Below are 26,124 nucleotides of genomic sequence, written 5' to 3'. Positions count from 1 at the left end.
TATTTTTAAAATCTGTCTACATACAATTTGTAACTCAGTAGCAGCAAATTATTTATGATGTGCCAGGCATAGCATTAAACAGTTCATATACATTGCCTCATACATTTGATCTTCACAAACCCATAGGAATTTTTATTTTTTTATAATATATTTATCATCATCATCATCATCATGGGGGAACTCAAGAGTTAAAATTTTACCTTGAGTAATGGTGGCTTTGGTTGTGGTCAGTGAGCATAATGGTTAATACAAGTAAAAGCTTTGTTCCAGGAGCTGGGGCACCTGAGCAGGCCTTCTAGACTTAACAAGATGTGTGAGTGACCCACCATGGTGCTCCAGGGGACTGCAAGCAATATCCCTTCTGTCTTCCAGGGGTTCTGTGAGCAACCCATCTCTGCCCCACGGGACTGTAGCAAAACCTTCATCCTTCCAGGATTGACCTCTTTCTCTTTCTCTCTTTTTCTCTCTCTCTAAATTAATAATCTAATTAATTTAGACTATGATATGATTAATTCTCCCTTGAAATCCCAGAACCCTTACTTACACTTTTCTTCCCCTTATAAAAAAGGTTGGATGGAGAAAGTGAGTTGAGATGATTTGGGAGTATAACTCCTGTCCTCCCCAGATTGCCAACCACAGGAATAAAGTGCCCATAAAGATTCAGTCTCTGTCTCTGAACTGGTGACAGGCAGCACGAACTCTGTTATATTTTCCAGGGTCTATCATACCATGATTAGGACTGTGCTTGCCATATTATAAGTTCTAAGATGGCAGGAACCTTGGCTGTTTTGTTCACTACTATATATTCAACATTTATCATACTGAATAGAATGAAATAGGTGTTCAATAAAAAGTCTGTTAACTAATGCATTGAAACAAGTGTATAATGAGCAACCATGCCCTGAATTAGGGCCAAATAATGTTACTATAGGCCTTCATTCCACCTCACTTCCTTGTCTCTTTCTTTTCTCAATCCCTTTTTTTACCCACCGCCTCTTCTTCTTCTGCCCCCTACATTCACCTCTTGCAAGAGCCCACTTCCTCTTTATTCTGCTTACCCACTACCATTTTCTTCTAGAGCTAGCCATACTCTTTGTCAAATTATTCTTTGCTCCAGAAGTATATTAAATTTTCCTCTTACTTATCTCATGAACTCTATTAAAATTCTCATTATGTTTCAGGTTTTAGGAAAACAATCTGATTAAAATAACAGACTCACTAAACCTTCCCAGTGAGACCCTTAGTCCATCAAAATGATCTCTGTAATTGGTGAAATTTTAGAACATGTGTAAAATTTTAAAAAGAACACTATCTACTACTCCCTTACCTATAAAATACTGCAAAAATGAGACCCTGTTCTTAAAAATGCAGACATCAACCAACACACATTGCATTTTGTAGGCTTGCCAACTTGGTGGCCTCAAGCAACATTTACTTAGGAACTTTTGAGCAAACATTTCCCTTTCTTGCTCTGCTCTCATCCTATCTGACCCTGATCATGTTCCTGGTTTTCTTCCTGCCTCATGCTTCATTTCTTAGTATTTAGCCTTGGTAGACCCTGTGGTCTTAGCTACCTAAAAAGGTTTATCTGGTCTCAGTACTGAAAAACTCAAGAGATACCCAAAATATGGGTGGGCTGAGATAAGAATAAAAAATCTCCTTTCTCGTTCTTGACTGAGGGTTAGGTACGTTTCTTCTTCCTTCACTTAACGTTGGCTTTCTTCTAGCAGCCTAAGTCCTAAGATATCCAAAGAATCATTACTTTCAAAGGAAAGAGACCTCTTTCCTATTTCAGGGTCTTAGCATTTGCTGCTCTTTTGCGTAAAGCACTCATCTTGCATAGCTTCTCATGGATGCCTCCTTTTAATCCTTCAGGTCTCAACTCAAATGTGACATGTACACGTGTTCCCCAACTCTCTAGCTGGGCTGAGTCCCTTCCCAGTCATCTCCACCACACTACTCTCTGTTATCTTCTTTTTAGCTTTTATCAAACTTTAAATAATTTGTTTTATATAAGTACTTAGTACCCTATTCATGTGCATATTTATTGTCTGTTTCTTTCTACTACCATGCAAGATCTGGAGGGCAGAAACTCTGTATCTCCAGGATGGTGGCTGGTCTGCCTCATAGTAGACATGTAACAATATTGCAGCTTTTATAGTTTCCAACCTCCAGTAGGATACTTTTGAAAGGAAAAAACTGAGGTATACAGATTCTGCTGTGAGGATCCCCATCGTCCCCTTGACTGTCCTTGGCTCTATTACAGTCCTGGCTGAAGCAGCTGCCACACCAGTGGATTCTCAGAAGGTTCACTTGATTTTACCTGACTATGCAATTAAACACGGACTTCTCACCCATTTGACAGAGAAAGTGAACGAGATCCTGCTGCACTCTCTGGCTCTGAAAACTCAGTGTGGGCAAATGAGGATGATTTGCCTACTATGATTCTTATTGTTGAGAATTTTGTTTCACTGACTGCTTAGTTTCAGGGAAACACAATTAGAGTCTGAAGAAGTTGTTATCATTGAGATATGACCTGATTCAACTCCTTGGTTCTAGTCCTCCTTTTTCTTCTTTGCTTTTTCCCCATTTTTTATTTTACATAAGTATTTATAATGCAAACCATGATTCATGTAGTTTTAACTTCAATAGAAATCTAACTGCACCACTTGAAGTTAATTCAAATTGCAGAGATACACAGTTAAATAACAGGCTTGATAATTTTATTTTTTTATTTTAGAGATTTTTTACAATGGGTATTGTCTTATAAAAGAAACAAACTTGTTGCTATTTTTATTTTTGAATTTTAAAAAATTTACCTTCTGTACCTTCTATTAAACACACACACAATATTTTGTTTGTTACAGAGTAAATAAATGTTTCTGTGTGGATGAAGGAAATGAATCATGGTCACAGGTGTTTGGACACATGCACAAATACACTGACAACTGGGCTGTTTGTCCAGGACTGGTAAGCTCACTATGTTAATAATAATAGCAATGACATTACTAACAATAAGAGCTGCAGGTATTTGAGTAATGAATAACTTATCCAGTCAGAGTATCTTACAAAAGATATCTTATTTAATTCTCACAACTACTTAATTTCAGGCAATATTATCATCATTTTCCAGATTAAAAAACAAACAAACAAACAAAAACCCCAGAAAACTAAGCTTTTTGCCAGTAAGAAGCAAAGCTTAAATTCATACTTATGTTGTCCATTTCTCTGCACACCATTCTTTGTAGTCTTGCAATTGGACACTTTTCTGATATTCTACTTAATGACCTTCAAAAAAAATCTATCCATTCATTCTCCAGCAAACTAGATTTGAGATGGGAGAGTCTAATTTGTTTAGACAATCACATATTGTCTACAAGTGTTTGATAATATACGTTCTGCTAAATTATGCCACCTGAAGGCAGCTGTTCTCCTAAATGGCAAGGAATTTAGAAGAATGCAGAACAGGTGTGCATGCAAGAAATTAAACCTAAAGAATCCTTATTACAAATCATGTATTCTCAGAAAAGTGCCGACTCAACTAATGCACTGTCTAGCCATAGATATAGAAGGCACTCTGTAAAATATGCAGTGGGATAATATACTTCTATCCTCAAATAATTCATTACCACTTATCTGGAAGAAACAGATATATACACAATTAGTGATGATAAAGGTAGGATCGTTGGTACTACTACTTATTGAACACTTCCGTTATACCCTAGATGCTGTGCTAAGTATTTGTGATCATTTTAAAGTCTCACACCAACTCCAATTATTATCCCTATTTTATAGATGGAAAAACAAAGTGTAAAAGATTTGTTCAATATCACACTATTAGTAACCGGGGAAACTTTTTTCAATCCAAAATGAGATTTGCAGCAAAGTTCTGGTCCTATATGACTCCACTGCCTTGCCCTAGTACAGACTGTGATAGGTGCTATAAAAAGGTAGAGATTGAATTTTAAGCACATTGAACAGAATTATAATATAAGAATCATTCTCAACTAACAAAGTGATCTTGAGGGTTACCTATTAGTCTCCCACACTTTGCTAGATTGGAAACATTGACTAAAAATGTACACTGGCCCTGGTATTCCAAAAACAGTTGAAGCATGGGCCATGCAGATTTGACTCTAGTGTAAGGGGCCCTTGCGGTCCTGCAGACCTATAACTTACAGTGTCAGGCAAAGTCCTTGTGCATAGGAGAGTTGTTGAGGTAGGAAGAGGCAAGAATTTCCATGGGAGGTGCCATTTTCCAAGAGCACTTGACTCCTCAGAAAAATACTCTAAGATTCAAATTTCCCTAGCACCTACCACTCCTGAAAGCAGGGACTGCCAAACGGATGCCTTCAACCCCTCAAGGTTCTGTGGGCCTGCCTAACGATTTACAAATCATTATTTTTATACTTACAGAAGGCTTGCCATTTTTAATTCCACTCTCTACCTGTTAATTTATACCTGGCCCACTTTGAGTTTTAAGGCCAGTCTTTCTACATGTGAGTTTATAAACTCTGCTTTAATGTCTCTCCAAGTTAAACTTAAAAATGAATAAAGTGATCTTTCCAATACATTGGTCAAGCCATAATTGATCTCCTATCCCCGTGGAGCAAGACCCTAATGGAAGAGTTTTATCAAAAAAATCATTTTGAGTCTACACACACTTGAAGGTTAAGCTCATTCTACCTCTTGGAATTCAGCCAACCAAAGCAATTTGACCCTAATTGCCAGAAGCCTATTAGGAGTGAAAGAGAGCTTGAAGCTATTCTCACTGAACCTGGACCAAATAGCCAGTAGAGAAATGCACACAAAAAAAGTTACCACACTTCACTTTGCCTGGCTTGTGGTGGCACAGTGGATACAGCATTGACTTGGAATGCTTAGGTCACTGGTTCAAAATCCTGGGCTTATCCGGTCAAGGCACATACAACAAGCAATCAATGAATAACTAAAGTGAAGCAACTATGAGTTGATACTTCCCATTTCCCCACTCCTCTCCCTGTAAAATCAATAAATTAAATCTTTTTAAAAAGTTAATAATTATTATTTTTAAACATCACAACTGAATGTACTGGTGGAGGTGAGTGAGTGAATGAGTAGACTGATGTCAAATTGTTTACATTCAAACCACAGTGACTGTACAACATTCCACTTAACAGTTGGTTAGGAAATGAGGGATGAGCCTCCACTATTATGTAAAACACCTCACACAGGAGAACTCTTTCTTCTCTAAAGTCATGCGTGTGCACACTGCCTTTACTATAAAAAGAAGTTATTTTGCCTGAAAGACACTGAATTAGAGTTGGGGTGTTTCTAACTGATTTATGGACCATTCTACCTAGTCACAACCAAAAGTTCACAAAAAATATACACACTCACGCCAACAGCATTTGAAAAAGGGGAAAAAAGGACCTTCATTAAACCTATCCATCACCATTCCAACACGCTAAGCCTGTTTCCTCTACGGACAATTGAGAACGAAGGCATCACTGAACACATTAAAAGGCAAAGAACTGTGGAGACCAAAGACTTACACTTCCGTTTTGATGCTGAGCAGCATTGCATGAGTTTGCAAAAATGTAAATTATGCTTTATGGATTATTTTAAAACTAAAATTGGGGCTAGTGTCACCACATGCTATTTTCTTCATTTACAATATTCTGATGTAGAATTCATTTAGTATTTAATGACTCCCAATAATACAAAATAAAAAAAAAAACTATTAGTTTACAAAAAGCAAGATTTGTTTCTAGTCTAAATTTAAATCAGAAGAGGAAATAAAAATGGCCAATTTATTCCATTTATAGTACTGTGTTGTATTTTGGTATCCACATTTAAAAAAGGTAGAAACAAACAGAAACAAACAGAATGAGACTGAAAAAATGTTGCTGAGAGAACAAAAGACAATATGCTATGCACAGATAAAGAATTCAGGAATGTTTAAGATATAGGCAAATATAGGCAAAATTATTCTGTTGTCTCCCTGGACTTGACCTATCACACCCAGTACTTCTGTCTAAATACTACTCATCATTCTCAGTAATTACTCCTTTTTAATTGTTACATCTATCAAACTATATAAGCTTCAGGGGAAGGTCAAGGACTTTGTCCTGTTTACCTTTGTATCTACCACACCTATGAGAGTGTCTGACAATGAGCAAGAACTTTATATTTTTTTAATTTTTTAAAATTAATTTATTGTGTTTACATAGATTCTAATGTCACCTGTGTTCCCCAGTATATACCCCCTATCTCCCTTCCTGTAACACCCTCCCCCCATTCCCTCCAGGATTTGCTTTTCTGCTCTTGTCCCATCCTATCAGCCTATCATCCCTTTTCCCTCTGTCTGCTTTCCTTCTGGATCCTTTGATCCTGCCTCTGTCTCTATCCTGCTCCTCAGTTCATATTGTTTGTCGGATTCCTCAGATGAGTGAGATCATATGATATTTTTCTTTCTCTGCCTGGCTTATTTCACTTAACATAATAGTTTCCAGGTCCATCCATGCTGTCACAAAAAATATTTCCTTCTTTTTCATAGCCCCATAGTATTCCATTGTGTATATGTACCACTACTTTTTAATCCAAGCATCCACTGACGGACACTTGGGCTGTTTCCAGATCTTCACAATTGTGAACAATGCTGCCATAAACATGAGGGTGCATTTCTCCTTTTCAAACTGTGCTATGGTATTCTTGGGGTATATTCCTGAAAGTGGAATGACTGAGTCAAAAGGCAGTTCAATTTTTAATTTTTTGAGGAATCTCCATACTGTTATCCACAGTGGCTGCACCAGTCTGCATTCCCAACAGCAGTGCAGGAGGGTTCCCTTTTTTCTCCACATCCTCACCAGCACTTACTTTGTGTTGTTTTGTTGATGAGCACCATTCTGACTGGTGTGAGGTGATATCTCATTGTGGTTTTAATTTGCATTTCTCTAATGATTAGTGATGTTGAGCATTTTTTCATATGCCTATTGACCATCTGTATGTCCTCTTTGGAGAAGTGTCTACTCATCTCTTTTGCCCATTTTTTTTTTTTTTATTGGACTGTTCATCTTCCTGGTGTTGAGTTTTACAAGTTCTTTATAAATTTTGGTTATTAACCCCTTATCAGACATATTGTCGAATATGTTCTCCCATTGTGTGGTTTGCCTTTTTATTTTGTTAATGGTGTCTTTAGCTATGCAAAAGCTTTTTAGTTTGATATAGTCCCATTTGTTTATCCTGTCCTTTATTTCACTTGCTTGTGGAGATATATCAGCAAATATATTACTGCGAGAGATGTTGGAGAGCTTACTGCCTATGTTTTCCTCTAGGATGCTTATGATTTCATGGCTTACATTTAAAGCTTTTATCCATTTTAAGTTTATTTTTGTGAATGGTGTGAGTTGGTGGTCTAGTTTTATTTTTTTGCAGGTAGCTGAGCAATTTTCCCAACACTATTTCTTAAAGAGACTGTCTTTACTCCATTGTATGTTATCACCACCCTTGTCAAATATCAATTGTTCATAAAGATGCCGGTTTATTTCTGGGTTCTCTGTTCTGTGATATTGATCTATATGCCTGTTCTTATGCCAGTACCAGGCTGTTTTGAGTATAATGGCCTTGCAATATAACTTGATATCAGGAAGTGTGATACTTCCCACCTTATTCTTCCTTATCAAGATTGCTGAGGCTATTCGTGTTCTTTTTTGGTTCCATATGTATTTTTGGAATATTTGTTCTATATCTTTGAAGTATGTCCTTGGTATTTTAATTGGAATTGCATTAAATTTATAAATTGCTTTGAGTAATATGGACATTTTAATGATGTTTATTCTTCCTAACCATGACATGGTATATGCTTCCACTTGTTTTTATCTTCCTTGATTTTTTTTATCAATGTTTTATAATTTTCTGAGTACAAGTCTTTTCCTTGGTTAAATTTACTCTTATGTATTTTACTTATTTTTGTTGCAATAGTAAAGAGGATTGTTTTCTCAATTTCTCTTTCAGATTGATCATTGTTGATGTGTAAAAACACCTCTGATTTCTGAATATTAATTTTATATCCTGCCACTTTGCTGAATTCATTTATCAGGTCCAATAGTTTTTTGACTGCGATCTAGTGTATCCCTTAATTCTGTTGCTTCTTTGTTAATTTTTTTTCTTGAGGATCTATCCATTGATGTTAGTGGGGTATTGAAATCCCATACTATTATATTATTGCTGTTGATCTCTCCTTTTGTGTCTATTAAAATCTGCTTTATATATTTAGGTGCTCCTATATTAGGTGCATATATATTTATAATGGTTATCTCTTCCTGTTGGATTGCTCCCTTTATCATTATGTAGTGACCTTCTTTATCTCTTACTATAGTCTTTGTTTTAGAGTCTATTTTGTCAGATATAAGTATTGCTACCCCAGCTTTTTTTCATTTTCTTTTGCATGAAATATTTTTTTCCATCCTTTTACTTTCAATCTATGTGTATCTTTTGTTTTGAGATGTGTCTCCAATAGACAGCATATGTACAGGTTCTGTTTTCTTATCCATTCAGCTACCCTATGTCTTTTGATTGGAGCATTTAATCCATTTACATTTAAGGTTATTATTGATATGTAGTTGTTTACTGCCATTTTATTCTTTAAAGTTATATTCCTCTTTTACTATTTTCTTTTCCCCCTTTGTTCTGTTTACAACAGGCCTAGAACTTTATATTTCTTTAATGAATAACTGATAATAAAAAGTGTCTGTGAATTCTGTGTGGCCTAACAAACAAAATTAACTACAATGTTGAATCTGGCTCAATAAGAGGTTAAGTGTTTTCTAACAGAACCATTATAATTTTAAAGAAGTTTGCTAACTCTGAAGACTCTGTGATCATAACATAGAGCCTTACCAAATTTGGGGGATAATTTAAATTAAAATTATCTGACCCTTTTCTGTGATTAGATATACATAGTCAACTTTTCAAATCAACGAGTTTCAGCTCTCTCTATCTTCTGTTTGGCTATACATTTATCTTGCTTCCATTGAAACAAGGATAATATGTTATCTGCTTTCCTATAAACCATTTTACCTTTTTTATTTACTATGTTTTCCTTCAAAATATCTGGGCCCAAGGGTTGACTTCATAGGTCCAAAAAAACTTTAATAATTTAGACATAGGTAAAAACAAAGTATAGCAAAGAGAAGTAATAAAGTTTATTCACTCACACACCACTGTATTTATTCATAGGCTATGATCTCAATACTTTATGAAACCAATGTATTTTTTAAATCACAGTGTAGGTAAGCTACTTACCACAAAGGAATAATAAATCTTGAATCCAGGTTTAGCCACAAAGTAGTCATCAGATTTAAATGTTATTTTAATTTGGTTTGTTCTCGATGTTATCCTTGGTGGAACTTCCTTGTGTCCACACCATCGTCCTCTAATAATGGTACTGGTTTTAGATATATCTTCAACTTCCACAAAGTCATACCTAGTATCAATTTAACAAAAATAAACACATTTTCATTAAAGTGAACTTTGAAATTCATACTTCAATCAAGAAACTAAAACTAACATATGCAAATTTTTATGACCAAGCAGATGAAATAAAAATAATAACCTACAGACATTTAAAAAGCAAAGCTAGTTTTTGAACTACATTTTCCAAATCAAAGTTCCCCAATCTGTTCTGAAAGAACCTGTATATATATTTAGCCATGACTGTTCCTAAAATCATTAATAATCAAAACAGACTACTTTCTGAGCATCTGGCTTATAAAATTTTCTTGGAAGAACTAATAACTATAATTTATCATCACATTTAAGAAGATGTAGCTCTAATTATATGCCCAAATATTTACTATATAAAGCTTTTTTTAAACAAATCCCCCCTTTGAATTAATTTAACATATTCAGTACTTTCTTTAAAAAGAAAATGATCTGTATTTGTACAGTACGTTGATTCCGCACTTTCATTACACAAAATAAATCACTAACTTTTCTTTTTGGTAATTATCTTTTCAAAGGATAATATCATAAAACATGATTTTATCATAATGGAAAGCATGACTTGAGTAGGAATGTGGGTTAACCAATACTGTGAATACTTGGGTTGGGTAAGCCAGGGTGTGAATGAGCTTAAGACCATAGTTTCCCCTTTGACATTGGTCAGAGAAACATAGAATGCTAGGATTGAAGAAGACAGGAAAGATCTCTTTAAATATTTCACATAAGCATTTCATCCTTAATTTCTCTCCATACCATCCTACCTTTCCATCACATACTAGGGCATCTTCAGTGACAGAGTTAACCTCTTTTAAGGATCATTTTTTCTAGGGAACACTGTACGTGGTGAGCTGAAACATCTGCTTTTCGGTTCTGGGCATCAGGGTCTCACTCCTCCATTCTACCAATCCCTAATGACTTCTCAATGAAGACTATGAGCATTCACAATGAACAGTGGCAATAAGACAGGTTAGTGAGAAGACAGGAAAATTCCTTGGCAAGTGGAATAGGAAAATTGAGACAGAAAGTTAAACAGCCAAGTAATTTATTGCCAGATAATAAATCACAAGTTCTTATTTTCCCTAACCAAGGATACTTAGGAGCAAATGGTTTACACATTCTAGACCTGTGTTTTTGTGAGACAGCAGAATGGTTAACTCTTTCAAGGACAGGCATGAAATTTCTGGCAGATTGGCAATTGAAAAACAGTAGTCTATACCAGTGGTCCCCAACCCCCGGGCCACGAACCTGTACCGGTCTGTGGGCCATTTGGTACCGGTCCGCAGAGAAAGAATAAATAACTTACATTATTTCTGTTTTACTAATATTTAAGTCTGAACGATGTTTTATTTTTTAAAAAATGACCAGATTCCCTCTGTTACATTCGTCTAAGACTAACTCTTGACGCTTGTCACGTAAGTTTGACAATTATATTTAAAAATACCAGTTTTTACGCTGGTCGCATAATTTTATTTTGTGCATTTATCCATCCCACCCTAAAGGCTGGTTCGTGAAAATATTTTCTGACATTAAACCGGTCCATGGCCCAAAAAAGATTGGGGACCACTGGTCTAGACCATGCTGGGGCAGACCTGCCTTGGTCCTGGTCTTTCTCTGATGACAACCTTTAAAGGTGAAACTGACCATAGAATGACCCTTAACCCTCTATGCTCATTTTGATGCATCAGGATAAAAAAAGACACACCTGGAAAGCTGATGAATATTCTATTGAGACCTTTCCCAAGACCTCCCTTAAAATTCCCATGTTTAGAAAACAGATAAAACCCTGAAGACAAAGAACACAGTGTGTGCTTTTTCTGGAACATGCCCATGTGCCCTCCTTCTATCCTCAGGTAAGTTTTTTTGCTTTCTTTTCCCTGTGTTCTAAAGGTGCCCAGGAGACTTGCAACCAGGGGAGCAGTGGGTGGCAGCAGCGTTTCCTGGGCTAACCCTCCAAACCTGTCTCCAGAGGTCCTCCTTTTGCATTTGTAACTTGTTTCCTGACTCCATGCAGACCAGCTGGTTCACTTCTTCTATCTCTGTGACTTGCTTTCTAAAGGGCAAAGGCAGCTATGCCTAGGCTTGACTTTTCGAGAGACAGACAGAGAGAGAGACATATACGAAAAGAAAGACAGGAAGAAAGAGAGATGAGAAGCATCAATTCTTTGTTGCGGCATCTTAATTGTTCAAAGATTGCTTTCTTTTATGTGCCTAAACCTGGGCGCTCCAGCAAAGTGAGTAACCCCTTGCTCAAGCCAGTGACCTTGGGCTTCAAGCCAGTGACCTTTGGGCTCAAGCCAGTGACCATGGGGTCATGTTTATGATCCCACGCTCAAGCTAGCGATCTCAGGGTTTCAAACCTGGGTCCTCCACATCCTAGTCCAGTGTTCTATCCACTGTGCCACTGCCTGCTCAGGCCCTGCTGCTTTGATCTTGCCTCTTCTACCTTAACCTCTTCCTTTGCTTCACTGTCCACAGCTTTAATAAACATACTCTCAAAATCACCTACACCAATGTTGTGAAATCTTCCCTACACAAAGTCAAGAACCCATAAATTCCAGACTCTGTTGGGGTAGACCCACCTTGGTCCTGGTCCCCTTCTCATGAAGCAACAGTCCCTCAAATATTTTATATTTTTTTGTCACAATTGTCAAAATGAATCACCATGAGAAACATCATGTATACATATAAACAAAATCTAATATGGCTTTATTAGTCTTATCCATGTACCTCAGAGCTCTTATTGGGTAGGGCAGGGTAATTTAGGGAGGAGGTGAACATAACAATATGGTGACTAAATTTTGTTGGCAGTGATTTATGAGGCCCCTATGTCCCTTGCCTCAATTTTCTTGTGAGCAGAATAAGAAGGTTTGTACAATTTTACTAGCTGGTTATCTCTTGGGTGCTGTGTAAACTAATTACTAAAAAATTAATATAGGTGCTTGGAAGGTGAAAAGCACTAACAAAGAATCATTACTCAAGCAATAAAATATTACAGTGTAAACATCAAGGACGCTTTGGAACAGATGGTAGAAAATCAACTGCATTTTATTTTATATATAATATGTGTAAATCATATTTAGTGCACAAAGCAGGAATATACTTGAAACTTTGTTAATAATGCCATAGTTCATATTTGTTTTTTTAAAAAGCACATCATCAGTGTAACTTTCACTCAGGAACTGATTTCAAGAGGGCACCATTTTGTTTCTTAAGGTGCCTTCTGAAGCAAGTCTCTGGTCTGTGTCTTTCTCTCCTCTTTCTACCTCTTACTCCTCTACCTCTCTCCATGAATTTTGAGAAGCAACTGGATTTAATGTAGGGTAAAAACAAAAAACGAAAAGCAAAAGAAAAAAAAATCCTAATTTCCTTTTCTTGTTTTTAAAGCCAGAATGACAAAACACCTCACTCACTACCAGAATCAAAGTCCCTGCTCAGTAGTGAAGACCTCGCTTCCGCCTTCCATGTGATGACTGTTAACAATCTTTTACTAGGTATTTTCCACAATCTCGTTTATTTTCCCAGCACAGAAAATTAGTTCTCTCTTTCAAGGTTGAAAAGACACACAAGATCTGCTCTAGTTTATTCCCTTTGTACATACTGACTGGCTCTTCCTGCAAGTATCTATCTGTTCTCTGGCATACATTACCCTCTATGGCCCTAGAAAGTAATAGTCACCACTATTAGTCTTGAAAAAAAAAAGAGCAACATAATAAAAGCTGTCAGCATAATAAACATGCAACAAAGGACAGCCAAATTTGAGGTACCCGCTTTTTATTATTCAAAAGCAAATAAACCCGCTGAAAGGATTTAGCAGTTCGGTAGTTCATTGGCAAGGCAGAAGGAGTGTGTTCAGTGAAGTACAGAGAGGTAAAAAATCCTCCCCAAGTCTTATATATGCTAATTAAGTGAATAAGATGCTGTGAGCAGACAATTAAAAATCAACAACAGCCAGGGCTTTTTCTGATAAATATGCTAAAAAGGGAGATTATCTGGCATAGTTTTTTTCTTCTGATGGTAACTTAGAAACTACAGGAAACTGAGCATCTAGGGGCACACCAACGCTGGGGTTGCCTTCTGTTCCTTCTTACACATGCCCAGGCTATCATTTAGGATTTCAGGATATGGCCCTGACACTGTGGGTCCTTGCTGTCATCCTCTCCCAGTGCTGGGGGAAACCATGACTATGCATACGTTACAATAGTCTGGATTAGTTCCTGGAGCCAAGTAGGGCTGTATACTATGTAAGCCCAGGGCAGACGTGAACTGAAGACACAAGACTTGGCTGCAGGTGAGCTAGGGTCACCTAGATGGGAGGCTTGTGCCTGTTTGCAAAGGTTGCTCCAGTCCTGCCCAAGGCAGGGCCCTCCAGACTCCCCCGGCTCTGGGGGTCACGCAGCCTGGCTCTGTCGGGTGTGAGTCACCCGGGTTCCTAGACCTTCTGCAGCAGTTGTTTATGCCTTCATTTCTTTTGTCTGTTGGGACTGACATAAGGGTTTTCAAAAAGAAGTGGTGCATCTCAAGTAGGGCCACAGAGCCCAAAAGGGAAGTGTGATGCAATGTTTTTAACTTGGAAGAGATTTCTAAAATGGACTTTTTTTTTTTTTCTCCACTTACCTACAGATCTCATTTTCTGCTTCCTCTAATCCAAACTGATTGTCAAAGGCTAGCTGTATCCTTGTTTTCTCCTGGGAATGGAGCCGCCATGTCAGAAGCAGGTTCCTGGGGTAGCTGTTTGGGAAGCGGGGACTCTGCACATGGCCGTTTCCTGTCACCTGGATGGTTTCGTCTCTTCGGTACAAGTCTGTGAGGTGATTGCTCTCTGTTAGTAGTCACAACTTGTAGAAATTAGTATGTTGCTCCAATTACAGGAAAGCAAAAAAAGAACAATTTAAAACACATCACATTTTAAAGCACTTCTTGATTTGTTTAAAAATATATGCCTGAATGGTAGCCTTTTAGTTAAACAAACATATGTATTTGTTCTATTATACCCCACCTCCCAAAGTTGCTCACAAATTTAGACTTTTAACTGGAGGCTCTCTTAACATCATATTTGATAAGCAAAAAGGAACATTTATCTCAGAGTTCAGGTTAATTTCAACTGGCATTAAAATAAACAACTAATGTCAAGTGGTTCATCATTCTTCTTTGCAATGTAATACAAATAAATAAGTGCTTTTACAGGGACAGTGTAGTAATCTATCTTCATTGATTAGCCTAGAAGGTAGATACTCCATAAATATTGCTAGATGAATGAATAAATGAAAAACAAATTTTAAAAAATCTAATGGTATTTAATGACCATATATTTTACATTCAAATGATATTTTTTAGTGGTTTCGCCTTCATAAAAATAATAAATTTTTTTGCCTTAGTTTTTCATGACTTAAAGTAGGTCCAATTCATATTATATTTTCTATGTTGTATAATAAAAATAATAATAATAAATTCTGGTCTTTGTCCTGGGTTCCTGAGAGGAAACTTTTAAACCCTAAGAATTTTGCAAGTAATAGAAGTGTTCTTCTTCATTTGAGTTTATGGTAATGAGGTGATCTACTGCTGACCTGTAAAATTGGTGCTGGCCACAACAGCAGGACCAATATGCAATAATGAGAGGGTTTGGGCTTTGAGCTTTGATATCACCCTGACCTCCTAACATTGCTGGAGGTTAGGAGCACGGGAGATAGAGTCATATCACACTGCTCATGACACAATCAATCTTGTTTACAGAATAAAACACCAACAGAAACTCAGTCCCTTGCACTTAGGTAAGCTTCCTGGTTGGTGATACACACTGATGTGCTGGAAAGGTGACCTGTCCTGAGGAAACAAAAGCTCACGCCTAAGACCCTCCCAGACTTGCTTGCCAGGTGTGTCTCTTTATTTGGCTGGTTCCTTCTTGTACCCTTTCTAGTAAAACTGTAATTTTAACTATAGTACCATCTTAAGTTTCATGTGTTGTTCTAGTGTGAATGAAAGAAAAAAGAAGGGTTCTACAGAAAGTGACCTCCCAGGGTAACATGATCATCAATCCCTAATTGGGCAGGTCATAGTGGGTACTCAGGTTCTAGGCATGTAACTTTTTAGGAAAAAGTGTATCTTTGCCTTCAGGAAGGCCTGTTCATTGTTTCTATGCATCTAGGTTAACATACTTTTGAAATAATCCATCACCACCTTCGAAAACCACATAACCTTGTAAACATCCTGAAATCCAATCCACCGTTCCTCCCTTTGCTTTTTCTCATCTCCATGGAATCTTCTTAAATTACTTCCTTAGTTTCAAATGCATTAAGAAAGCTGCTAAAAATTGTTGTTCTGTGGGGAATTTGAGATCTTGCTCCCTAACATATGTCTTCAGTTTGGTTCAAATAAATTCTCTATAGGTTTGGACATTTCTTACATTAACACTAGCAAATTCTCAAACCTGACGGGCTTCTGGGAAACTGAATTTTTTGCTAGTTTCTCAGAAGTGTGGGTAGCCTGGGCCACCGTCCCCCCCCCCCAATTTGTAGCTGGTGTGTGAAGTGCAGGGGCTATGAAAGCTTACTTGTGAAAAGCTGACCTAACTCTAGGTAGCTTATATCAGAATTACAGTAGACCCATTTTCTGTTGCTCCCAATATCCAGAGTTCTTGCACTTTGTACTTGGGCATCGTAGGCCCCTCTGTAAGCAGCTCTCCAGCCACCATCTATATCTGTCCTCCCGCAGACAGTTTACTCTGGGGCCTGTAATTCGGAGCGCCTGGCCAGGAAGGCCGAAATTGCTGGTGGAAATCACTTAAAGGGTGGGCTGCTCAGGGTGGCTCTCCAACTTTCCAAAATAAGAGAAGGAGGGTGAACAATGAATCAGCATGTGGAATACAAAGCTTTCTCTCCCTTTTCCAAATGTTCTTGTGTGTATGGGAATTTCAATTTTCTTTTTTCCTTTTTTGACTCATTCTGTGTTTAAAGTGCTGCACTTGCCCACTTAAACTTTGTGTAGGGGAGAGTCCTAAGAGAACAAAGGGCTAAGGGAGGTCCATACTCCCTGCCTGCAGCCTGGGGCGCTGACTCTGCAGTCACGCCACCTCCAGTGAGCTTGGCTACTAGCAGACAACTTCGTTGGTGCCAGACAGAGTTTTGTCAGTGGACCCTTGACTCTTCTCTTCCCTGGACTTTATGCTGAAAATGTAGCCATGAAATTACTTGTCTGCTCATTTCATAAATGGGTGAGGCTGTTTGTTAGGGAGTAGGGGGACAGATGTGAGCTATCAGCCAGTCAACAACCATTTATTAAGCACAGGCTCTAAACAATGCATTGCAGTATTTTCAACCCCCTTCTGTCTATTGATCATTACTTTCAAGACTTTTGCCATATTTTCTTAGGTCCAGTGCTATCATTTACTTATCATTTCTATAAATTAATATTTTAAATCAAAAGCCAATCTATTCTAAAGTAAAACTATCTCAGTAATGTAAACAGCCACTGGATGCCATGTACCATGAATACAAGGTAAATATAAATCTCAATATTTAACTATTACATTTTAAAATAACTCATCTCAGATGTTCAGATTCCTTATTTATGAAATAAGAAGATTGAGCAGCACATTTTCTTTTATGGTCTCTTTCAGGGTTAATATTCAGTGGTTTTATTTTAATTTAATTTTATATTTTAACTGTTCCAGATGCTATATTAGCGCTGAATATAATCAAAGAATGATAAAAGAACAGCTGCCTTTGCAGACCTGGAAAAGAAAGTTGATGCCTACCACACAGTGTAAACAATACTCAAAGAGATATTAAGCGCTGAGTGTAAATGTGGTGGTTGACCCGCAGCAGAGAGCGCTATAGCGCTGCAGCGTGAATGAGCTGTGTGCCTGAGAGCAGAGTAAGAGGACCCACCCGAGCATAGTCCTAGGGAGGGTATATTTCGGGGGGGGGGGGATACATGCTTAAAAGGCAAACTGGAAATATTTGAAAGCCAGGCAAAAATGTCCCCGCACTTGAAAGGTAGGAACAGAAAAGCTCAGAAGGGTAAAAGGCTTGTTTCAAGGAAGATTACTGGTCTGCTGGTTCTGTAAAAAAGGCAGAGGAGGGGAGCACCTGCCATGGGACTGTCTGCTAGGAGCCACAGCAGTCTCTCCTCGTCCGCAATGCATACATTCCAAGACCCCCCCAGTGGATGCCTGAAACAGGAGACCGTATTGAACTTGACATACACTCTGTTTTTTCCTATACATACATACCTATGGTCAAGTTTCATTTATATATTACACACAGTAAGAGATTAACAACAATAACTAATAATAAAATAGAATAATTATAACAAAATACCATCATAAAAGTTATGTGAATGGGGACCCTGGTTTCAGAGGGTACCTTGTTGAAGTCTTGAGTACAGACTCTACTTTCTGGTGCAACATGTTGCCATCAAAAGAAACACCCATAAACATTTCCTCTCCTCTACCCATAAATTCAATGCCTTTTCCATTTTAACTAAGTACTTATACTATCTATAACTATTGCAGTTTGAGGTACAACAGCAAAGCTAACACAATTTTTTTCCTTCTTCACAATTTCACAAAGACAAGATTAGTTATCTTAACAATCTTATTATGCAACTTCTTTTTTTAAAAAAATTATTAAGTAAGCGGTGGGGAGGCAGAGAGACAGACTGCCACATGTACCCTGAGTAACCAGCAAGCTCCACAAGAGGTGATGCTGTGACCACCTGGGGCTGCTGCTCAACAGAGCTATTTTTTAGCACCTGAGACAAAGCAATGGAGTCATCCTCAGCTCCAGGGCCAACCTGCTGGAACCATCGAGCCATGGCTGTGGGAGAAGAGGAGAGAGAGAAATAAAGAGAGAGAGAGAGAGATGGGGAAGGGGAAGAGTAAAGGGTGGGGGTTGGAGAAGCAGATGGTCGCTTCTCCTATGTGTCCTGACCGGAAATTGAACCTGGGACTTCCACACACTGGCTGATGCTCTATTGCTGAGCCAACCAGCCAGAACCAGTATACAACTTCTTTTCTTTCTTTATAAAGTTGAGAGCTTTCACCTTTTCATTTAAAGAGAGCACTGTGATTTCTCTTTGGCACATGAACTGACAGCATCATTACTCTTGCACTTTAGGATCATTATTAATTATACATTATTAACTATATGGGTTATTTGAACAGTAGCACTGTGATACTCGCAGTGGATCTGTTAACCAAGATGGCTCCTACCTAACTAAAGGGCAAAGCGTACACAGTATAGAGACACAGGACAAGTGCATGAGTCACAGTCTGGGTGGGACAGAACACAACTTGAGAAATTTCACCGTGCTACGCAGAATGTGGTGCGATGTCAAACTTATGAAGTGTTTATTTCTAGAATTTTCCTTTTAATATTTTGGGACTAAAGTTGACCTTGGGTAATGGAAGCTGTAGCAGGTGAAATCTTGGATGAGGGGAGACTGCATAACTGCTGGAGAACGAGGTTCTGGCAGCAGTAAGATCACAGCAGGGAAACAAAATCAAAAGGAACTTGTAGTTAAGAAAGAAACGCAAAGGATGGGTCAGTGGAAGGAGCAGCATGCTAACCCCAAGGCTTAGGCCCAGTACGGTAACACTGACACACAGCGGCACAGGAAGGGTTAATGTTTTTGAAGAAATGTAAGTTTGGTTCCAAGGTAACAATGAGAAATTCAAGTGGGAGCATTAGCAGGCTTTTGGAAATGTAATGCTAGAGCTGTTGTGGAAGAATGAACAGATATGGCCTTGACTCGGAGAGGAAAGAGGAAGCCTTTGGGGTCAGAGTCCTCTGAGGAAGTTTCTCCAGAGAGGGGGCCTATGGTGTGGGTGCTGGCAGACATGTCCCGAAGGGGCAGATGACAAAATGATTGCCTGGGAAGCCAGGGAAGTAATGTCTGGGAGGGAAGCAGGGGACCCACAGTGGTGCCAAATCAATGTCAAGTTGCCCAGAAGGAGGCGACTTCAAGGACAGAGAGGTCAGTGGTGTCAACACACAGAATACCAGGAACTTGTCAATAACAAAATCACTGACATCCTTTATATGTGCACTTGTAAAAGATTTCTGTAAGTAGAAAAGGGACTCCCCCCACAGAATATTATTAAAAATTAGATAGTCTTAAAAATACTAATTCTGTTCTTAAATGAAACACCAATTATACTTTTAAGAAAGCTGGGGATCAGTTGAGGGGCTTTCCTTCTATGTAGTTTTATTAAGGAAAAGTTTGTTTCCAGTTTTATGAAGTTACCACAGACTTTGTTGCAGTATATGGAACTGGAGGCCCCAAAATTTTTTAAATCTTGTTTGCTTATTTACTTTCCCTTAAAAATAAAGTACTGCCCAAATTAACATATGTATAAGCTAGATATCAAAAACAGCAAACACTTTTACAATGCTTATTTTGTGCAAGGTATTGTTCTAAGTATTTTGCATGTTTCATTTACAGAATCTAAACTATGTACTAAATATGACCTTGTATGAGAGTGTTTGTGTGTATGACCATACATACTTATATAAACTTATTGAGTTTATTATCACCACTTGACAGATAAAGATTCTGAGTCACAGAGAGGTCAAGTAATATATTCAAGGTCACAGATTTAGTACAGGGTGGAGTCAGAATGTAAATATAGGCCATCTTGTCCCAGAGCTGGCCCTCTTTGTTTGTTTTTTTTGTTTGTTTTTTTGTTTGTTTGTTTGTTTGTTTTTTTACAGAGACAGAGAGAGAGTCAGAGAGAGGGATAGACAGGGACAGACAGACAGGAACAAAGAGATGAGAAGCATCAATCATTAGTTTTTCACTGAGTTGTTCATTGATTGCTTTCTCATATGTGCCTTGACCGCAGGCCTTCAGCAGACTGAGTAACCCTTTGCTCGAACCAGCGACCTTGGGTCTAAGCTGGTGAGCTTTTGCTCAAACCAGATGAGCCCACGCTCAAGCTGGCAACCTTGGGGTCTCGAACCTCGGTCCTTGGCATCCCAGTCCGATGCTCTATCCACTGCGCCACTGCCTGGTCAGCCCGACCCTCTTAACTAGAGGGCATTCTTCCTCTTAGTTTGAAATTTGCTAGAGGAAATTTTAGATTCTTTGGTATCTGTAATCCACTTTGATTTCTGAATCACAGTTTACATATAATTTATAACTTCAGGCCAACTCATTGCTATTCTTAGCTGAAGAGTTATAATGAATTATAGATACACAGGGCAAACCTATTAGGTTAAACCTGAGATAACTACCAAGTATTATATAGTATTGATACAAAGTCACATTCCTGAATGAAGGTATTTACTTTGGTATTCCAAAAATAGTAAATATTTATGGAGCAATTATTATGTCTCAGGCACATAATACCAAATAAGTAGTTTAAATCAGTGGTAGGATTCAGACAGTTTTTTATCAAATTGGTAAAACTGATACCTGATTTTTTGTTGAGTTCAGCAAACCAGTCATTAAAATGGCACTTGTAATCAGAGTTCTCTCTAAGGTGGGCACCTGGGCAGCTACCCAAGCTGGAAATCACAAATGTACATTCCTTATACTTTTATAACATTCATCTGTGTAACAGTGTATTCTAAGTACCTGTAGTAAAGTTCATTCTGTCCATAGGTGAAAAAAAGTGCAAGTGAGGATGTCAATCAGGAAGCAATATGGAATTATCTTCAATAACAGTTTTATTGTTTTTTGTCAGGTATTACTTAATATTTTTTATTTATATTTTAAAACTCTTTCTTATAACATAACCTAGTTTTGTGTACCTCTTTAATTGTTCTTATTTAAGTATTAAATGCATGAAATAATAAACTACCTTTTGGTGTGTATATATATATATATATATATGTGTGTGTGTCTAATGCACAATTCAGTTTTTGAAGATATAAACCTCCTCTGTATTAAAATATATATATATATATACACACACACACATATATATATATATATATATTTTATACTTAAAATGGTCATTAAGGCAGAGAACCAGTTGCTAAATTATTTGAATCCCACCATTGGTTTAAATATCCCACTGCATTTAATCCTCACAACAACTCTATTGCAGTTAATAATATCCACGTTTTTACAGAGGAAGCTCTAAGAGTTTAAGAACCTTATGACCTTAGAGCACAAGCTGGTAATAGAATCAAGAAGTGACCCTGGCAGTTTATCCTCAGGACACACACTTTTAACTAGAGAACCTACTAGCTGTATGAGTACAAAAACATGCTGTATATCATTTTTCATAGAATTTCTATGTGTGTTTACATGGCAAAAATGTAAGTTCTTATTTTGCATTTTAATACAGAGGAGGTTTATATCTTCAAAAACTGAATTGTGCATTAGACTTTTTTTTTTGACAGAGACAGAGAGAGAGAGTCAGAGAGAGGGACAGACAGGCAGAAATGGAGAGATGAGAAGCATCAATCATTAGTTTTTCATTCCGTATTGCAACACCTTAGTTGTTCATTGATTGCTTTCTCATATGTGCCTTGACCGCAGGCCTTCAGACCTCGGGGTCTCGAACCTGAGTCTTCGGCATCCCAGTCCAATACTCTATCCACTGCGCCACCGCCCAGTCAGGCGCATTAGACTTTTTAAAAATAAAAATTTTAAATGACAAGAAAAAGGCAAAGTGTTCTATATGTCTGTCCTGTCCCCTCTCCTTTAAGCAAACTAAGGTAACTGAACACAATATTCCAGGAACTCATGAAAACTCACTGTTGGCACTATCACACTATCACTTATTTCTGGAATTCATCTAGGACAACCATTCTTAAAGGGTGGTCTCCAGACTAGCATCATTAGCAAAACCTAGGACCTTGTTAAAAATGCAAATTTTCAAGCTCCACCAAGACCTAGGAATGCTGAAGGTGGAGCCCAGTGCTACTTGTTTTAATAGGTCTCTAGGTGACCCAGATGCCCCCTAAAGTTTGAGATTCCCTGACCCTCTCATGTTTTCTAGTATTTTTCTTCTTATTCTAGACTTCCCCAGTTTCTCCACCTCACTGCTTTGACTCTGTACCTCATATCTGTTTTTTTTTTCTTTCTGAAGCTGGAAACGGGGAGAGACAGTCAGACTCCCGCATGCACCCGACTGGGATCCACCCGGCATCATATCTGATTTTTAATCTTAGTTTTAAACTGAAGGCTCATCCTGGGCTCACCCTCTTATCTTTGACCTTGGAATCTCTTTCAGGACATCAATTCTGGTAAACAATGACCTAGAGTTAGAGGCCAGCGACTTTGGTACCTTTGACACTGAACACCTGGGTCTCGCTCCTTAATTAGCTTTTTCCGTTTCATGGAATAGTCATTCCAGGTCCCAGTAGAATGTATTTGGTAATCCACTGTCACAGAGCATAATGTTTAAGAAGAAAGGAAATTACAAATAAAGGTAATATTTCTATTTCTTCTTAGGTTATATTATCTAAAATAACATAAAATGCAAAGGGCAAATACTGAGTTGTTTCATCAATGAGTCTATGGGAAAAAAGTATGACATAGTTGTAAACTATGACACCTCACACAAATCAATGGAACAGTAAACACATAATCATTTGCCTCACTGTTCCCGTAAGACATCCATGAGTCTGCAGCATGGCTGATAATCACAAACCCTATATTCTGCAGCTACAACACAAAAACTAAGAATGGTCATTGATTCAAGAAATTCCCAACTTGCAAAGGGACTTTCTACAAAATTGTATTTGTAAATTGACTGTTCCATGATCATGCAATATATCACAATGTGGATGGAAAGTAACCTCGCAGGGCAATCTGATCATAAATTCCAAACTGGGCAGGTCACTGTGGCTAGTCATGCCCAAGGCCTGTAACTTTTTTAGAGAAAGGTTTTATACCAACCTTGTTCATCTAGGTTAATACAACTTTGAAATACCAGAAGTAATTCCCCTTGAAGGGGATATGACACCCAAGATAGTGCATGTCTTGTTAACTATCTTGTAATACAATCCCTGCCTTAATTTCTCTATTCCTCCCTCCACCCCACCCTTAATTTCAAAGGCCTAAAATACCTGCAAAACTGTGATTTTGTGGAGCATTTGAGATCATGCTCCCTGGCATATGTCATCAGTTTGGCTCAAATAAACTCTTTAAAAAATTCTCTAGAGGTTTGGACCTTTCTAACATTGACAATAGAAGCAATGTTTACTCAGAATGAAGTTGAATGATAAATAAACCAGTTCCACCTCTGCTGTAAAACAGCAACCACAAAGTGCCTACTTAATTTTTGTAGTGTGTAGTATATTTCAAAAGCATCTAATTTTGAAAGTCTCTCATAAATATAAGTTGTCAAAAAAGTAGGCTGTATATATTGCTTTCATTCTGTTTTATCTTTTAAATTAAATTTGTTTTGTAACTTTAACAGGTAATAAAATCAACACAGAGAAGTTGAAGTGATTTGTTGCAAGTCAAAAGAAAGAAAGGCTGGTATCTGTTAGAGCAGGATCTTGAATTCAGCTCTACCATGTTTTAGTCCTGATGACTTTCTCCCACTAAAACAAACAGCAGCATTAGACACACCATGACCTCTTTCTGGCTTCTGTTTCTCAAACAAATACTTTAGAGCAGGGGTCCGGAACCTATGGCTCACGAGCCAGATGTGGCTCTTTTGATGGCTGCATCTGGCTCGCAGACAAATCTTTAATAAAAAAATAATAAAGTTAAAAATATAAAACAATCTCATGTATTACAATCCATTCATTTCCTTCCACTCATGTTCATGATTGCAGGTGGCTGGAGCCAATCACAGCTGTCCTCTGGGACAACATCAAATTTTTATTGGATAATGCGTAACATACATGGGTCGTTGTGAGGTCAGGAAGTGAACTTCCCTCCTTTTAATCAAATAACTAGCTAATTGCAGAAACCCTTTTGATGAAAAAGATGGCTAAAAGAAAAAACAATGAGGAGTATCATACTTTTCAGCAGGAATGGACAGAGGAATTTGCCTCTATGGGGTGAGCAGGTTCTGCAGTGTGTCTAATATGCAATGATAAAATTGCATCGATGAAACGGTCAAATATAAAGCGACACTTCGACACGCACCATACTACATTTGCATTGAGATATTCACTAGGGGATAGCAGGAAGAAAGCATGTCAAGAGCTACTGTGCAGAGTGCAAGCTAGTCAGCAGCAACTCCGTGTTTGGACCCAACAAGGTGACTGGATTTCGGCTAGCTTTGCTGATGCTTTAGCAATTGTGAGAAATGGAAAGCCATTCATAGATGGGGAGTATGCCAAAACATTCATGCTTGATGTAGCCAGTGAACTTTTTGATAAAGACAAGACTTTTCAGATAAAGACAAGATAATCAAATGAATAAAAGACATGCTTCTGTTGGCAAGAACTGTTCATACCATCATGATAGCAAATCAAATTGAGGCAACACAAAGTGAAGGACATAAATGCAGTACCATTCTTATCTCTTGCTTTGGATGAGTCAACAGATATAAGCCATTTATCCCAGTACAGTGTGATTGCAAGGTATGCTGTCAGTGACACACTACATGAAAGTCTTGCTGTTTTGCCTATGAAAGAGACAACAAGAGGGGAGGATTTATTCAAGTCTTTCACTGAGTTCACTAAAGAAAACAATCTACAGATGGATAAACTTATTTCAGTGTGTACTGATGGTGCTCTGTGCATGGTGAGGAAAAACAGGATTCGTAGCACTTCTTCGTGAACACGAAAAGAGACCCATCCTAAGTTTTCACTGCATCCCACCTCAGGAGACGCTTTGTGCTTAGATGTGTGGCAAGCAGCTTGGTGAGGTGAGGTCGCTGGTCGTTCGGGTGGTCAACTTTATTGTTGCCCGAGCTTTAAATGATCGCCAGTTTAAAACACACTGCTGGATGAAGTTGGGAATAATTATCTTGGTCTGCTTCTGCACAGCAATGTGCGTTGGTTGTCAAGAGGGAAGGTGCTCAGCCATTTTGCGGCTTGTCTAAGCGAAATCTGGACTTTTCTTGAAATGAAAAACATCGAGCATCCTGAGTTAGCTAACACTGAATGGCTCCTGAAGTTCTACTATCCCATGGACATGACTTAACATCTGAATCAGCTCAATGTAAAAATGCAAGCCATTGGAAATACAGTCTTATCCCTTCAACAAGCAGTGTTTGCATTTGAAAACAAGCTGGAATTCTTCATAGCCAACACTGAAACAGGTCATTTATTACACTTTGAAAAACTAGGAGAGTTTAAAGATGCATGCACAGCAAGTGACCCTGCTCAACATCTTGATCTCCAGCAGCTAGCAGGCTTCACATCTAATCTCCTGCAGTCATTCAAAGCACGCTTTGGAGAATTTCGTGAGTGCACTTGTGTTTTTAAGTTCATCCAAACGAGTGTGCAGTGGACAGCATCGACCTGAGTTACATCCCCGTGTGTCTCCCTCAGAGATTTTGAGCTACAAGCTGATGACCTGAAGGCCTAAGACATGTGGGTGAATAAGTTCAAGTCACTGAATGAAGATTTGGAAAGACTTGCATGACAGCAAGAAGAGTTGGCAAGAAAACACAAGTGGGGAGAAATGAAAAAACTTCAACCTGCGGACCAGCTGATTGTCAAAACTTGGACCTCGCTTCCTGTCACATACCACACACTGCAGCATGTGAGTATTGCTGTACTG

At 38.1% G+C, this 26,124-nt stretch overlaps 1 protein-coding gene across 2 annotated transcripts in view; it reads right to left on the bottom strand.

Moving 5' to 3' along the window:
* Positions 1–26,124, bottom strand: part of PDGFD (platelet derived growth factor D) — a 268,029-nt gene that overhangs the window by 82,851 nt on the left and 159,054 nt on the right. The window contains exons 2-3 of one of the 2 annotated variants that reach the window (XM_066247658.1): positions 14,098–14,302; positions 9,286–9,466 (exon numbers count right to left, since the gene is read on the bottom strand). In XM_066247658.1, coding sequence (XP_066103755.1) covers positions 9,286–9,466; positions 14,098–14,302 — 386 coding nt within the window. The remainder of the gene's footprint in view (positions 1–9,285; positions 9,467–14,097; positions 14,303–26,124) is intronic. The other variant, XM_066247659.1, reaches the window with a different exon arrangement.

Source organism: Saccopteryx bilineata, chromosome 1 (assembly GCF_036850765.1).
Source record: "Saccopteryx bilineata isolate mSacBil1 chromosome 1, mSacBil1_pri_phased_curated, whole genome shotgun sequence".
NCBI classification, from domain to species: domain Eukaryota; kingdom Metazoa; phylum Chordata; class Mammalia; order Chiroptera; family Emballonuridae; genus Saccopteryx; species Saccopteryx bilineata.
Note: the sequence above shows the minus strand (reverse complement) of the source record. Positions and strands in the feature narration are given on the sequence as shown.